Source organism: Phlebotomus argentipes, unplaced genomic scaffold, assembly GCF_947086385.1.
Source record: "Phlebotomus argentipes unplaced genomic scaffold, Phlebotomus argentipes genome assembly contig_5, whole genome shotgun sequence".
NCBI classification, from domain to species: Eukaryota; Metazoa; Arthropoda; class Insecta; order Diptera; family Psychodidae; genus Phlebotomus; species Phlebotomus argentipes.
In genome coordinates this window covers 3,779,523-3,795,661 of record NW_026776165.1, presented here as the reverse complement: position 1 = coordinate 3,795,661, position 16,139 = coordinate 3,779,523, and the positions used below count along the sequence as shown (strand labels likewise).

The 16,139-nt window shown below is 36.4% G+C and overlaps 1 protein-coding gene across 3 annotated transcripts; it reads left to right on the top strand.

The window, feature by feature from the left end:
- The first annotated feature begins 459 nt into the window (after positions 1 to 459).
- Positions 460 to 16,052, top strand: LOC132256346 (uncharacterized). 3 transcript variants are annotated; one of them, XM_059752698.1, is made up of 4 exons: positions 460 to 680; positions 5,688 to 6,215; positions 8,863 to 9,087; positions 14,601 to 16,052. In XM_059752698.1, exons 1-4 carry the CDS (start codon positions 487 to 489, stop codon positions 14,791 to 14,793), a joined length of 1,140 nt encoding a protein of 379 aa, XP_059608681.1. In that variant the 5' UTR covers positions 460 to 486; the 3' UTR covers positions 14,794 to 16,052. The 3 variants fall into 3 exon arrangements, with proteins under 3 accessions (XP_059608681.1, XP_059608682.1, XP_059608683.1); XM_059752699.1 differs by lacking the exon at positions 8,863 to 9,087 and adding an exon at positions 7,865 to 8,086; XM_059752700.1 differs by lacking the exon at positions 8,863 to 9,087.
- Positions 16,053 to 16,139: the final 87 nt, after the last annotated feature.

Here is a 16,139-nt window from a genome sequence, read left to right as displayed (position 1 = left end):
GACTTTTTCTCTGCTCTTCCTCGACACTCTCTTCAGCTCAACAAGGAAGGAAGTGCGTTGGACCTTTCAGTCCTACACACGAGAAAGAGAGAGAAAGAGATTTTATTACAAAAATCTATTTTAGCGCGAAAATCACTCGTCATTTGAACTTGAACTTGTTGATTTTACACGAAAACACACGCATTTTTCAACATTGTAATTTACATAAGTCTGCACGTTGTTAATCTTAATTGATGACGCACAGATGAAGTGTCGTAAAATTGTCTGATAACACCGAGGAATGCTTAAGTGAAGAATGGACGAACCAATTCCCCTGTTTCAGCCGGAATATTATAGAATATCAAGGAATGGATGGAATAGATGGAATTGATTATGTAATATATATGAGGGAATCTTAAGAATAATTTCTCCAACTTGATAAAACACAATTTTTCATTGAAAATCTGCTGTTTTGCGCGGTGTTTTTGCAGAAAAAAACAAGCAACAATGCGTCGATTGCAATTTGGATTTGTAGCGCTCTTGAGCGTTCTTGGAAGTATTCTGGCATCTTCGATCGCCGGACACAGACACATTCCGAAGGAGAACTTCCTTATCACCGATCATCTGGCGGACGGTGAATTTGAGCGGCGGATAAGCTTCAATGGATTGATTGGGAAACAAACGAGCGTCAGTCAAACCACGTAAGTTTTGGGGCACCTTTTTTGTCACCTCTAATCCAATGTTTTGATCCAATTGACACCAATCGTAATCCGTATGTTTCTTTTTCTTACTTCATTTCACTCTTTCTTCTATCAATCACATCTGTCGCAAGCACTTTAGTCGATCCCCATGAAGATTATGTGCGCCTTTCTCGATATCTGGATTGGAATTACTGAATTTCAAACTGGATTTCACTGGTTGACATTTTCTCTCTTTTTGCGCTTCAATTCTACTCTATTTTTTTTCTCTGGGTGTTGCAACAATTAAAGAAAAACGTTGAGTGATCAAAGGTCTTTTGTGCGCGAAAGCATTTTATCAGTATATTTTGACCGCATCTTAATATTGACCGGCCTTTTTTGGCAAATCATTTTTGTGAGATAAAGTAATTTGTAAATATTTTGTAAATGAATTTTGATGCTTTTGAGGCAGAGTTCAAAGATTCTTGTGTTGGAAAACCTGATAAACTTAGCAATTTATTGTAATTAACTAATTGCGTTCAATTTCCTTTGGAAATTGACTATAATTTGTCCTTTGGCTTTTGATTTAAACAACTTTTCTGTGCGAACTAATAGAAAAAGTGATTAAATTTGACTGAAAAAATCCATTGCAAATCATCTAAGATGCATCTTTGATTGCATTTCCTTATTCTTCAACTCTTTGATCGCTCACAGAAATTGGGAAAGGAACAAGATGAGAAAGAGAGAAAAAAGGTTTTATTGTTGGAAACAGACACAAAATTCCGGAAAAGCGATAAAATAGTTATTTTAACACAATGTGGCATCAAATCGATTGATCATTAAAATCCACCCAATTCTTCACTTCGCGGCCTTTTTTCCCTATTTTGGTGCAATTCAATCAATTATGACCAACACGTCGTAAATATTTGTCAGATTCTTTCACATTTTATTATGTTAAAATTTGTTCTTCACCAATTCGTCGACCACACTCGAATGCGCACAATCTGGAGAAGAAGAAAAAAGAGAGATAAATTCTAAGCAAGGGGCAAATATTACGGTCAAACGTGGTGTACAGCTTTAAAAGAAGTGTTTGGAATTGAAAGTGTTGAAATATTTAAAATATTTGCATTCTAAAACATTCTTTTTCCACAAATTGATACATTTTCTCTAAAATGTTGCTCAGAAAAATTAATATTCTTGCTTTTCTAGAAGTATCCGAGGAAGTGTTAGGAACAGATTTGAGTCATATTATCTCCCCCTTGACTTCTAGTGTGCCTCCTAAATGGCATGTTTATAAAATATTGAATTAAAAGTGCGTGTAGGCAGATAAAAAAGAACATCTTCGTCTGCTGAGTTATGCTTTGGTCAATGGTCTAAAGATCTCTGGACAGATTTAGGGAAATGGTGTATTTCTTGTCTGTTCTCGAAACACTGCCAATAACAAATTGACCGTGATTTAATGACTTTTCACTGTTTTTTTCTCCTTTTTCTTTTCCCCCTCAAATGACTTCAGTTGTTGCGGACAAAGTGTTGAATGTGATAAAGAACAAGATGATGAATAATTCATTAGCTTCCCAAAAATGCATTGATTTCAATTTAATTTAATTTAAAAAAAAGGTAGACGAAAGTCATCATTTGTGACGCGAGAATGTCATGAATTTCAGTGCTTTGCGAAGCACATTTTTATTCTCACTGAAATTGAGCAATTACAATTAAAATTCTCATATTTCTCATTCTACTGAATAAATTGCATTTTCTATTAATAAATACTTTACGTAATTTGATTCATTGTTTATTTTGTGTTTTGCTGGTTTTGCTTAAGAATATCTATTAATTCGTCAAGACTGTGTCACGCCACTTCCAATGTCTTTATTTTATTCTCTTTCTTTCTCGTTCTTGTAATTAATATTGTGAAGACACAACAGTATGAAAAAAAATGTGGACATTTCAAAATCAAAAACACACCTTCTGCTGAATTTGTATTTGAATTTGAAAACATTATAGGAAAATTCAAGGGGAGGATAAAATGCCTCAAATATCTACACCATTTCCTAAATACTTCCAAAAATGTCCAAGTTATAGACTAAATAAAAGAAAAACTCACTCTAAAACTTCATTTCTGAGTATATTTTCCCGATCATAACCTAAGATTATCACTAAGAGATCTTCAAAAGCCGAAACTGTCAACGCCAGCACAATCTTCCCTCTTATTGACATTTCTATATCCCCGATAAGAAGATGTGTAGGGCCTCCGATACTTGCTGTGGAAGCTTTCTACATCACAAAATCGTCTTTTATGATTTGCCAGTGAACTCAAAATTGCTGATTCAGACTCAAAATCGTCAAATCGTAATAATTTGGCAGCAAAAAAGCACTCAGAAAAGGAATATTGCAAGCTTTTGATCATTTCCACTTTCTATAATATATCCTCTGAGCTGTACACCACTTCTGACTGTATTATCTCCCCCTTGGGAGAATCCAAATGTGAGGGAAAAATGTCATGTGATTGATTGTGGGTGGATTTGCAATGTTATTTCCCAAGATGTTATTTCAATCACCAAATGTGCGGCTGAAAGTGTTGTGAAATCCGATTTAACATCTTCCACGAGGTGTTTTTTCTACACCTTTCTTCTCGAGTGCATTTTAAGGGATTTTCTGTCTTCATTGAAAAAATACATTCACAGAGACAGAATCCTTTGCTATTTTACACACCTTCTCCTGACAATTGTCAATAGAATCGTTGTTTTTTCTGCAGAGAAAAAAAATCTAGAAGGGTTGCTTTTCACTTAACATACAGTGGTGATATTGAGGGTGGAAAATGTGCAGTCAAAGAGGTTTTTTTCATTGATGAGACAGTTCAAGAAGGACAAATAGTCGATTTTTGAGGAATCTCAATTGCAAAACACTTGAAAAATTGAACATTTCTCAGTATAATATTTAATTACAATTAAAATACTTGCTTTTTTTCACATTTCACAAGCCACAAAAAGTGTTTAAAATTTATATGACTGCGCATTGGTGAGAAATGAAATATTGTATGCAACGGAGATTAAAAGAAATTCAATGTGCGGCAGAAATGCGAGACAGGTCGTCTACCTGAGGAATCGTATGATCGTGTTTCTTGGAATCCCTAGAAATTTTTTCGGTCACAGAGAAGAAGAAAGATAACTTTGAAATGCATCGGAGGGATTTTTTGCAGTTCACACTAAAGACACCCAATTTTACCGGCTTCTCTCAGACGATCTCTCTCTCTCTCTCTCTCTCAGTCTCTTTGACTACGTGGTGCCGTGTTAAAATTGGTAAAAAGATCGTACGATCGCGCAATCCCCACTCCAATCGGGTGATCTTGTCTCTCCTTTTCCACCGCGTGGCGGCTAAAAGTTGCCATTTCCTCACCTGTTGCGCTCACGTGACGTCATATGATCGTACGATGTGGACTCATTTTCCCCACTCTTCGGCAATGCGTCAGCGGCGATTCCCCGCGAAATTACACAATTTTCTGTGTGTATTTTTAGCGGTATGTTATAAAATTGACAGTCGCTCTTGTCGGATGATCTTTTTTTCGCCTGACTCATTGAAAATACCTGCGAAAAGTGGTCTCATCATCATCATCATCGGCAATTCATTCACCCAATTCCCAGAGCCCCCGAGGAAGTGCGCGCGCGCGTGTGTGTTGAGGAAGAGTGATGATCTTGGCTGATGATAAGACAAAGTGAGCATGTTAATTTGAAGAGCGCGCGCACTTCGTGAGTGCCACATCAGCGAGTGTGTGCGAAAAGCGCGGAGAATGCAGAAGAAAGAGGCAGATTGCGTTGTGGGAGAGAATGTGAGGTGGAATGAAAGAGTGTTTTCCTTGGATCGCCACTGTTTGTGTGGCGATCATGATCACCTGGTAGCGAATAACAGTCTTTTTGTTGTTACTTTGTGTGTGAAACATTGTATGCAATATTTGCAAAAAGCCGGCGCGCACGTGACTTCTGGTCACCAACACTTGATTTCTCTGCTCTGCAACGAGATTCGACTGAAATTACCCTTTTTTGAGAGTTTAAAGAAGCAATTTCACAGCTTTCTTTCCGCTTCAGATGTGATTTTTTTTCACACAATTTACGAAAAAAGTGGTAAACAAGGCGAAAAAATACGATTAAACAGTGTACACCACTTCCTGTCACTTCAATAATTTCTGTGAAGAATCACAGACACTTTCAGAACTTCAGCAGTGCTTAAAACATGCGTTTTTCCTCTTTTCTGCTTCTATTCCGTGTCATAACTTCAAATTTAGAGCTCTTTCACTCAAAATAGACGGAATTTTTACTTTAATAAGTCTGAAAACTTGTAAAAAAAACAGTTTTTATGAAATATTTGAAATTTCCAAAGGATACTTTGATGTGATTGAATTTTAAATTGCTCTTTTGGATGCACTTTAGAACATAATCCAAAAATTATCTTAAGGTTTTGTATAAGAATCTTTCAAAGATTGCCATTTTACAGTAGATAATCAATAAAACCACTTTTAAAATAGACTATTTTGTATTCTGAAACAGTTTTTTAAAGGTTATGATCAATTTCAACATAATTAACATCAGTTTAACATTGAAATCTTATAATTTTCAACAGAGTTCATTACTATTATGTCAATAAATGCAAATTAAACACGCTGAAATGCAAGAATGAATGATTTTTTGAGGTTATTTGGTGAAAAAAGTTTATCTTTCACTACTCACGAAGCCTTGAGTGCAGAGAATGAGGTCAACATCCTCCCCTTGGTGAGAAACATAACCTCCAAATTGTTTCCGCGTCCATCAGACATTTTATAGCAAGTTGTGACATTTAAAATTGCATCTTGTGAATTGAAATCTTTGCCTTTTTGGCTTTGCAAACTTCACTTTTTCCTTAATGGTAATTTTGCGAGATAGAAATGACTTGAGAATAGCAAATAAGTTCAATTTCATGCTATAATTCGTGTTTAAAATAAAAATTATGGGAAATTTGACTGTGATTTCATTGCTGCTCGTTTTTTTCTCTCACTTGCAGGAAGTCACTGAGCTTGTGGCAACTGACAGATGGTCACATATTTCTTCAGTTTATCTATTCCGGCGATGATAAGCTTATTGATTGCGAATATATACGGCAGAAGCATCACATTCAAGAGTTTATCAGCAAATTCAATGGCGAAGTGGCCTTGGCCCGATCGCACAATTTTACAAATCATCCCACAAATCACCACCAGTACAGTCTGCCCGCGGTGACACAGCACGAGTTCCGTGAGTTCCTGGACAATGACGCCATTCCGTCCAGCTATCGGATGGCCTTCGAGGACATGGAGGACTTTGAGAGTGTCAACGATGTCACGAGGAGATCCGAGCGATTCGGCATGAGGAATTTCACATTCGTGCATTTGAGGACACTGGAGGACGTGCCGAAGGATCTGGTGGCGCTGATGGACATGAAGGAGGTCAAGGAGCAGTGCAATGTGCGTCACGCTGAGCTGAAGAAGATTGTTGGTGGTCTGGATAGTAATGATGAGGATGTGAGGAGAAATGCCTCAGAACATCTCAATCGGTGAGCTTTGATTTTGCATCCAGCTTTTATAGATATCACAAATACTTGGAATATTTTACTTGGAAATGCCAAATAATTTCTTGCTTTCACTGTCAACAGTTTTGACACATGAAGTGTGAATAAATCATAATTTTGCAAGGGGTATTGATAATATAGATTTTGAGTGTAACAATGACGAACCCAAGATTTCTGCATGAAATTTAGAGAAAAAAAGGGAGAAAAATAATTTTTTCTAATTTTATATAGAATATATAAATTAGAACATTAAGAAAATATTTTAAATATTATAATTGGGAGAAGATTTTGTAAAAAAAAAATAAGTATTTTGTGGGTGTAAAATGAGAAAGTGTAGTAAATTTTTTTGAAGATTTTCTGCGCATCTTATATTAGCAATCTCCTGAAATTTTTTAATCTTGTGGCATTTTTCCAGTAAAATACTTCAAAAGTTACTAGTTGTGTGAAGTTTTATTTATTTTTTCAACACAGAAGAAAAACTAATCCATTTTGATCAAAAACAAAAATCCTTGCACGAAAGCACAAAACACAATCCAAAAGTTTCCTTCTTTCTCTACCATTAAAATCACCAGACAAATTGCAATCTTTCCCACAACACACATATACCTGTCTCTCTTACTTTCCCTCCTGTTTTCACACCGGAGGAGCTGAAGCTTTTCATACGCAATTTTTCCTCCTCGATTTTGTATATGTAGCAAATTTCTGCGATTGGGTGGGAAATTGCTTGTGCGCAAGCTCAAGGAAAAGCTCCAATCCATTCATCATGCACTGCATCCCTGAGCAAATAATGTAGGTTCACGTAGTGAAAATGCGATTTCTTTCCATTTCACATGCATTACCAAGGGGAGGATGATATGGCTAAACTGTGTACACCACTTTCTGACACTTCCCAGAACACCAGAATATGCTTAAAACATGCGTTTTCCTTCTTTGGAATCTTTAGAAGCCAAATCTGGCAAATATTTATCTGTTTTAAATTTTAGATTTAAAAAAAATCAATGAAAAAGCTCTCAAAATAGACAAAATTTGTATCTTGAAACAGTATTTTAGAGATTATGATACAATCTTGGCGTAATTAACACAGTTTTAACATTGAAATCTTGTGTCATTGCGACAGTAAATGCAAATTAAACCAGATTAAATTCAATAATGAATGATTTTTGAGGTTACTTAATGGAAAAGTTTGTCCTAAATTCATAACATAATCTAGAAAGTTTTCAAACAATAATTCTTTTCTCAAAAAATTTTGCGTTAATTCCTTTTGAAAGTGACTTTTAAACGCATCGCAATGAAGTTATTCAGGCACTTCAATTTCTTAAGCACTTCTGCTGAATTGTACACCACTTCTGACTGTATTATCTCCCCCTTGTGCAATGCAACAAATAAAAAAACCATAGCCAGCATCTTAACAGCAAGCTTGAGATATGTTTCTCTTAAGTTAAGAGAAAGGGAGACCGATTCATTAAACATCTTTTGCACGATAACTAGATTTGATCAGCTTTTCACATGAATTTATTAATGAAAATTTGCGCCATCTTTTTTCCTCGCTTTTGCCACAAAAACTGCATTTCTTGATGATTGAATTATTAAAATATTGTTGAATTACTTTTGCACGAAAATGACAAAAATTGAAGGCGGAAGCGAGCACTGTCTGACATGTTCAGAATGCCCAACACTAAGTGGTGTGGAACGGGGAGCGGGACTGGCGTCTATAAGGATTTGGGGGGAGCATCGAAGGCGGACATGTGTTGCCGGAAACACGATTACTGTAAGCTCAGCATTCACGCGATGACAACAAAGTGGCAATTTTTTAATTACCGCTTTTACACACTCAGCAGCTGTAGCTGTGACAGAAGGTGCGATAAGTTTACTTTGGTTTCTTTGTCACCTAAGATTAAGACATTTGCATTTATGGTGCTAGAGTTCGTTCTTAGATTTGCTATAGAAACGCTCGTATTTTTATAGTTCTTTTTTTTGGTATGCGGAGTATTCATAGCTTGCAAAGTGCACTGAAGAAATTCTATGGCAACCAGCACGAGAGACGTGAAATATTTCACGTGAAAACCATGCAATTGAACTCGCGTTATGACACTTTAAAGTTTTATACTTTAAAATGTAACTTTGATTTCATTCAGACGCCATATTGGGAAAAATTGCCATATTTTTTCTCAGTGCACTTGTGGTTAGAGTAGGTAAATAAATCAAATTTGTGTGTGTGACTAAATGAGCAGGAAAAGAGTTCACTATGACCATTCCACCTGTTTACTTTAAGAGATGACATTCTTAATATCCTTTCATTGATCTCTCATTGGATTAACAATGCGTGGTTTTGGGGAGAAAAGAGGCACAGAGTGTGGGAGGGGGTGGAGAAGAAGGTAAGAAGACTCTCTCACTCTCCCGTGTTATTCCTCCTGGAGAAATCCCAAGCCAATGTCCTCCAAAGATTTTTTTTTTAAGATTATACAAATGCCAAAATCCTTCTTAAGATGGAAAAGAACACATTTCACATTGAGACACTCACAAAAACACAAGAACAATATAGAAGAAAAGTCTGAAGAAGAGAAGAAAATGAGCAATCTCTTGTTATGTCTTGCCTTTTCCCCATCGAATCTTCCTTGTGGCATTTTTCCAGACAGCGCAGGGACTTGTCGAATGTGTTGATCATCGGCAACACCAAGTGGTGCGGCCGTGGATTCATTGCCACCAAGTACACAGACATGGGCGGCTTCTCCAAAGCCGATCGCTGCTGTCGGCAGCACGACAAGTCCTGTCCCTTCTGGATTACAGGCTTTCAGACCAAGTATGGCATTTTCAATTGGCGCGTCGGCACACTCAGTCACTGCAAATGTGACTACAGGTAAGGCACACTCATCATCTTTGCACCTGTTCCATCATCCAATCACTCTTGCACTTCACATTTCACATTATTTATTGTTTCTCTTATAGTTTGTTATGCTTTATGTATGGGTTTTATTGTTTTTGTGGGCTTTTATTGGCATTTTTTGAGCTTTATTTTGAATATATTTATTCGTTATATTTTTTCGGTATTTTATTTATTACTTCTGCCATCGAAATGATTGAATTCTCAATAGATATCCATGTCAAACTGTTTTGTATTTATGGGTTAAATCACAATCCTTAATACTTTTCAGAACTTATCAAAGACGTTAGAATCACTTTGACTCAAAAACACAGTTTTTTTTAGTGAAAAATTGAGGTTATGTTTGACATTCTCGTTGTTTAGCGATGTAAAAATACACAATTCTACTAAATAAGTGAAAATAAATTGATTTTCACTGCAAAAATTTCTTTTTGAGGCTGTTATTTTACATTTTAAAAAGTCTCATAACCTAAAAAAAATATTGAATGAGAATTAATTTCTAAAGTTAAAAAAATCAATAGAAAATTAAAGCTGTGAAGCTAATATTGCAAATTCTTGAATACTTTTCACTTGCTGAAGACTTGTGGTGATTCATAGAGGAAAGAGGGGCAGTACCTGCCAGTGGGGCAGTGTTGATTATCTTGTATATCATAATTTTAGAGTGATTTTTTACACTCAAAGGTGTTGGCAAATGACTGAAAATCAGCGAAACTATGGCAAAAAGTGTCTAAATTTATTTTTTTACCATTTTTATTTAACAACTCATAAAAGAAAATGATAAAATGCTCATCGCAGAACACGTAAAAATTTCCACCATGAGAAAGAGAGACGTTAAAATAATCTTGATATATTGATTTTTATGTTCATGCATTGCGCTCTGGCATTGTTATAATGCAAGCCAAACACACTCATTTCTCTTATCTGTTTAAGAGTGTGTCTTGAGCAACAGTAAAATAATTTCCTTGTGTATGCGAAAAATTACATTATAGGGGAAATTGCTGTGGCGCAAAGAGAAAAATCAGTGAATAAAATCTCATTTTCCACCCTCGTCGTTCGAAAAATGTGAAAATTTCCATTGTGAGCCTCTTGTGTGACTTCTTTATTGTGTGTGTGTGTAGAAAAATCTGTCAACCGGAAGAAACGTGAATTTTGCCCGATTAAGCCATTTCCCTACTTTTCTCCCACCCCAAAAATGCCCTCGCGTCCACTCTATATTTCTCTGTTGAATGTCCCAGCAATTGTTTTGTTGAGAAAGAATCGGCTGACAGTGGTTCTTTTTCCACCACAATCTTGCTGACACAAAAATACATTTTCCTCCACCAATTTTACTGTGTGTGAAGAATTGTGGAGGTGTAAAAAGTGTGTGGAAATGTAAGGAGAAAATAGTGGGTTTTTTAAATTAATTATTTGTGTGAATTTAACCATCATTGGATGAAGGGTTGATAGATTTCCCTTTGTTCTTCCTTTCATCTCTTCTAGAAGAATGTTAGAGGGTTTACAAACTTGCGGGTTACCCTCGAATCGGCACACAAACTGGGATTAATCCTCAGTGGATGAGCTTTGAGTGTGTAAAGATCAGATCAGTGATAATTCGTGGCAGAAATGGCACTAAAGACACTCAGGAGTTATTCCTCCTTATCGACACTAGCGACAATTTTCTTTCGTGACATCTGTCAATTGATTTATTTTTATCAAAAAGCATGAAATTTTACGATAAACTTGCGAAAATTGATGATTTACAGAAGAATTGAGTGATTTTAAAATCACTTCGCTAGAAGGAAATCATGCGCAAGAGATCCGCCATTTTGCCTTTCCTGAGTTGTCAAATGATTTGGCGCATTTTTGGCCAAGTGCGCTGCTGTTGGGAATCCCATAAATATCGACTGAACCAACGATATATCGAGGGATAAGTCGCGTTTTATGGCTCAATCAACTGTCAGACACACTCTCGCTCTCGCTTATCCTCTCGTGGATCACCCGCAAGTCTGTAATCGCTCTTACAAGAAGATGATAAAGATCGTGACTTATGGAGGAAAGTGTCGGTTAACGGATTCGACATTTCCTCCTTTATTCACCCATAATTGTGACACCTTGTTGAGACTGCGGTGTGGAGAAGAAATAATTTATCATTGAGTGGAAAATGTGTTCTTCGCGTCGTCTGACACTCTAAAACTATTCTTTTGTGTCTGTCTTGCGCGACCGACGCGAGGGTGAAGATTAAGATTTTTTTCCAGGTCGTTGTAACATTACGGATTTCATAACTTCAATACGTAAAATCTATCAATTTACTGTTGCAACTTTACCCTTTTCACACCATATATTGGCGTCCGCCTAGCGGCGCCAGTACAAAGTACAAGTATATTAAGATTGAGGAAGCGTTGCAAGATTCAGTGGAGAGTTTATTTGTAAGACCATCACAAGAGGCGATGGGTTAAGTGTTGCCACTAATTAAGTGGAATCAATTTACATATCAGTGAACGAAAAGTGTTCTCTCGATCCGCCACTAAATCGTGGCTCCCCTAGAATTAATGGGCACTTTGACGTGAGCGAGAAGGAGGTTATCGAGTGTTAAATGTGTTAATCTCTTTTGTGTTGCGACTGCTGATGCCGTACAGAAGGTATGACGGCTGAGAATTGGGATTTTGTGTGTGTATGAAAGAAGGGTGGAGATATTTAATGTCAATCGATTGTGAGCCAGAGATTCAATTGATTCAACGTCCCTCGAATTTCCCATTGAATTTTGAGGGAGAGAAGATATATAAACCACTTAATGTCCGAAACAACACATATCAATCCCTGCGAGGATGCTAAGAGGGCTCAATTTCTCTCCCCAAAATCTTCTCCTTGTGCGCCAATTCCTCTCTTTTCGCCTCTCCACAGACATATTGGACGTGATAGGCAAATGCCAAGACTAGCTTATGGGTGAACTGGGCTCTACTCAGGGCAGTAGTCAAAAGAACTTCTATTGTTCTAGTTGTAGGTTTTTGCTAGAGCTTTCCAACGAGTCCAAAATTATTAAAATCGGATAAATAGAACTAAAGTTATAAAGTATTTTAAATCAAACCTTTCAACCGTCATAACTCCGGTTCTATTGCATCGGTGATAAGTTATAACCTATTTTCAGAGACGTCTTGGCCTGGACTACAACATACTAAAATTTAAATAAAATACATAGTCTAGTTATAGAGATATTTGGTTTTCAATTTTTGAAAATCGTTTTATTGACTAAAGCGCCTCTAGTGGTAGTTGTATTAAGTTATGATGTTAAGATAAAAGATTGCATTTTAAGAGATTTATCTAATGAGTTCAATATTATTCAGATTGGACTATTAGAACTGGAGTTATAGCAATTTAAAGTTTCAAACTTTGATCCCTAATATCCAGGGTCCGGAAGGACCGAGGTCCTTACGTGGTGATTCGTTGGAAAGGTGTTGAGACCACCTATAACATACTGAATTTTGAGAGCAATTAGTGCTATAGAGGCCGAAGAAATGAGCAAAACGTGTTTTGTTGGAGTTCAAAATGGCGGTCGGAAGGGTGAGAGTTAAATTTGACATCACCAAACTCTAGCGGCAGAAGGATTTTTTGCCGATTGACCGACGGACGGAAACCACAAAAAATGACCTCCCGTTTTTTGTCATATTTAGCCTCCCTCGTGTCATTTTCGTCGATTTTGCGACATTTTATTTCTTGTGCGATTACAGAGCTGCGCTTCGTCAAACTCAATTGGGACAAAGACAATTTGTGACTTGTGAATATTCACAGTTTGGCCGGTGAATTTGAGAGGAAATGCGAATACAAAGGACTCTTCTTGCTGATCAGTCGACAAAAAGGATTTCATGCCAAATTGCGGGAATGTTTTTTTCTGTCAATGTAGCACTTTTACTGGTCAATCAATGGTCAGAGATTTGGTGAATGTAATTAGGAAAATCCCCCATAATTGCCCCCAAAACATCCCTGAACACTTCAATCGCCCTTCTTTCACTTCACAATTTATCCGTATAATTCTGGGAAGTGTGAATGAAATGTTGAGTGTGGTGAATGGCTAAGATGGGCAATTTTTGGTGTGTATATATTCCATCCCCTGGGAAGGATGCGCGCGTGAGGAAGAAAAGGCCGAGGAGACAATTTAAGAGGAGGCAGAAAGTCAAGGAAATCTGTCGTGTGCAAGAAGGCACTTCAATAAATTATCGATAAGAAGTTCTTTTAGGTGCTTCAATGCGTCTTGTGGGTGGATTTTCAAAAAGTGTAATAAATAAAATTCTCACTCGTTGGAAGGGATTGTCGATGATGGGTTTTTATCTTTACATATATATCTTTACATATATATCTGAGGATATCGGGAATGGTTGACTCGATAGGACTCTTAATGAGATTAAGATCTTCTCCAGAGCAGAAAGAGTGGAGAAAAAACCCACGGAGTAGTTGACAAATTGGAGGGTAGATTGTGGTTTTCTATGACAAAGACACAACATTGGAGGAAATAAAAGACATTTCTTCCCTTCGAACTTCAAACTCTTCTTGTTGAATGAGGAGAAATGCGATTCCAGCGCGCTGTGAGTCCCAAAGGAATCCATTTTCAAATTGGCCTAGGTCATTTGTTCACTTTCGCCCATCTCTCACCACTTGTTCACCCTATCCACGGCTCATAAACACCTAATTCAATTGGTCACCCTCGGGATTCCACGATGAGCAGATAGAATTTACTTTTGGGGTTTGTCGTGCGGTTGCACAGCGGAATATTCAAAGGCTTTCCCTTCAACATCACATGCTTCCTTTTGTGTTGAACTGAGCAAAATGAACTGAGCAACAATTTGCCAATTCGTATTTTCACTAATTTGTGGCAGTTAAACTGGTTGAAATCAACACAAAATGGCTGACTAGAATCGCTTTTAATTGCGTTTAAACAGCACAAAAAGATCCCCTAAGATTTATTTTGAAGCTTACTGACGAGATTTAAGCCTCAAGTCTGTGTCAGGCACTAGATTGAGTGGAACAAATAACATCTCAGGTGATTAATAAAATATGTCTAAATAGATATTGTCACAAAACAGGATAAATTGCCAAGGATTCTTCCTCATTTATTGAGAGACATCCTTCATAGCGTGTTGGACGACAAGAAATCAAAACATTTGATATCTCTTTATTGATTACAATGCGACTCTTGGCGTATTTATTTCTCCTTCCTTCGCATCGCGTGGAAGCGTTTAAGAAGGTATTTTTATCGTGCAACTTATGCCTCACTGAGTCTCACAATATATATTTCTGCATTCCCTATCACGCTGTGACGAACATCAATCTCCTGGATGGGGTGGAAGATGAAGAAGAGGAGTCTCGACGCCTCTTGCAATGGTTTCTTGATTTATTGTGTGCTTGATGACGGGGAGACATGTTGAGAATTCAATCACTCGATCGGCACGCCGTGCGATTGCACGAGAAGCCACAGGAACTAACTGGAAATTCTTTCATTTTTTTTTCTCTGGGTTTAGATTCCGAACATGCCTGAAGATGGCAGATTCGCCTGATGCAAATATCGTTGGGAAGATTTTCTTCAACATCGTGCAATCCAAGTGTTTCATTCTCAAGCCCGAAAAGTACTGCAAGCAGCGCTCTTGGTGGGGCGAATGTCTCAAGAAGGGCGTTCGGAAGCGCGCCCACTTGCGCGACAACAGGAAATACTAAGCCAAGAAAAATCTGCGAAATCAAATGCATAAACTTTCTAACAGAGAGAGAGAGAGAGAGAGATGAATTTTCCAAAATGTGTTATGGAATTGTTAGGAAGAACTTAACATCTTGGAGCAATTCTGAGTAACACACAAAAATGCTAAACTTCAAACATGTAAAAGTTTAATACATTTGAAATGAATAAGGAATAAACAATGTGTTAGAGAGAAAAAATTGCAAAATTTGGGAAGATTCCTAAAATTCATGTAAATAAACAGTAAAATCTTGATAAAAAGAATTTAGTGGAAACATAATTCATGTTCATGCTTGAAAATTAGAGACACAATCGCAGATTGATTGATTTTTGCAAGATATTTGCAGATTAACATCTGTCAATCTGCTTTTCGTGTTAAAATTACACATTCTGGCGATACAAAATGGCTTAAAACATGTTGGCTGGAATAGAAAATAACACAAATGGTGAAATTTTGACTCAGAATAGCAAAGGCGTGTGTTAAACCAATATAACACAGTTTTAACATATTTTGTGTGACTAAGAATTGCTCCATATATGAATGTATTAAATGAATTTGTAATAAATTAATTCTTTAACATTTAGACACAGCAATGTGATTCATTAGATCTTATAGAACAACAAGATAAAAAAAAGCTCAGTTTCTTTCCTAAATATATTGTGTAAAATATATTGAGTTGACGATAAAATACAGAGATGAAATATATTTATTGTGTTACTTAAGATTTATGATTTAAGTAGAGATTTTCCAAAATACATTTAAGTAGGTTGAAACAATTTGTAGTTATATATAAAATATATATATAAATATTTATGGAAAATGTATACTGCATTTAAGATACTTAAGAATGAAAGAAGAAAGAAGAAAAACATCTCATAAACTTATTCACATTGTATTGAAAAGTCATGACAAGAATTACTCTAGCCAGTTAAAATATATAAAAAAGGGTAGAAAAGTCGATTAGTTTAGACTTTTTAAATTTAAGATGCATAAAGATTTATAAATATTTATTGTTCGGTGCCAAATATTGCCAATTGCAGGAGAACAAAAAAAAAGGAAAAGAAAAACCTTTGAAAACACTGAATTTTCTAACACTTTCGCGACTGATGTCAAAAGCAGTTGCGAATTATTGTAATTCATTCTATTTATTTGCATTGACTTATGTTCATGTGTTCAAAATTTACACATCTAAGCCTGTATATAAAATTCACAGTGAGAATAAATGCATTATCATAAATAAAATTGTCTTCTTTTTCTTCAGCACAATTTGCTGTGTTTAAGTGATTTGGTGGATTGAAACACTCCAATTTCCTAAGACTTCTTCCAATC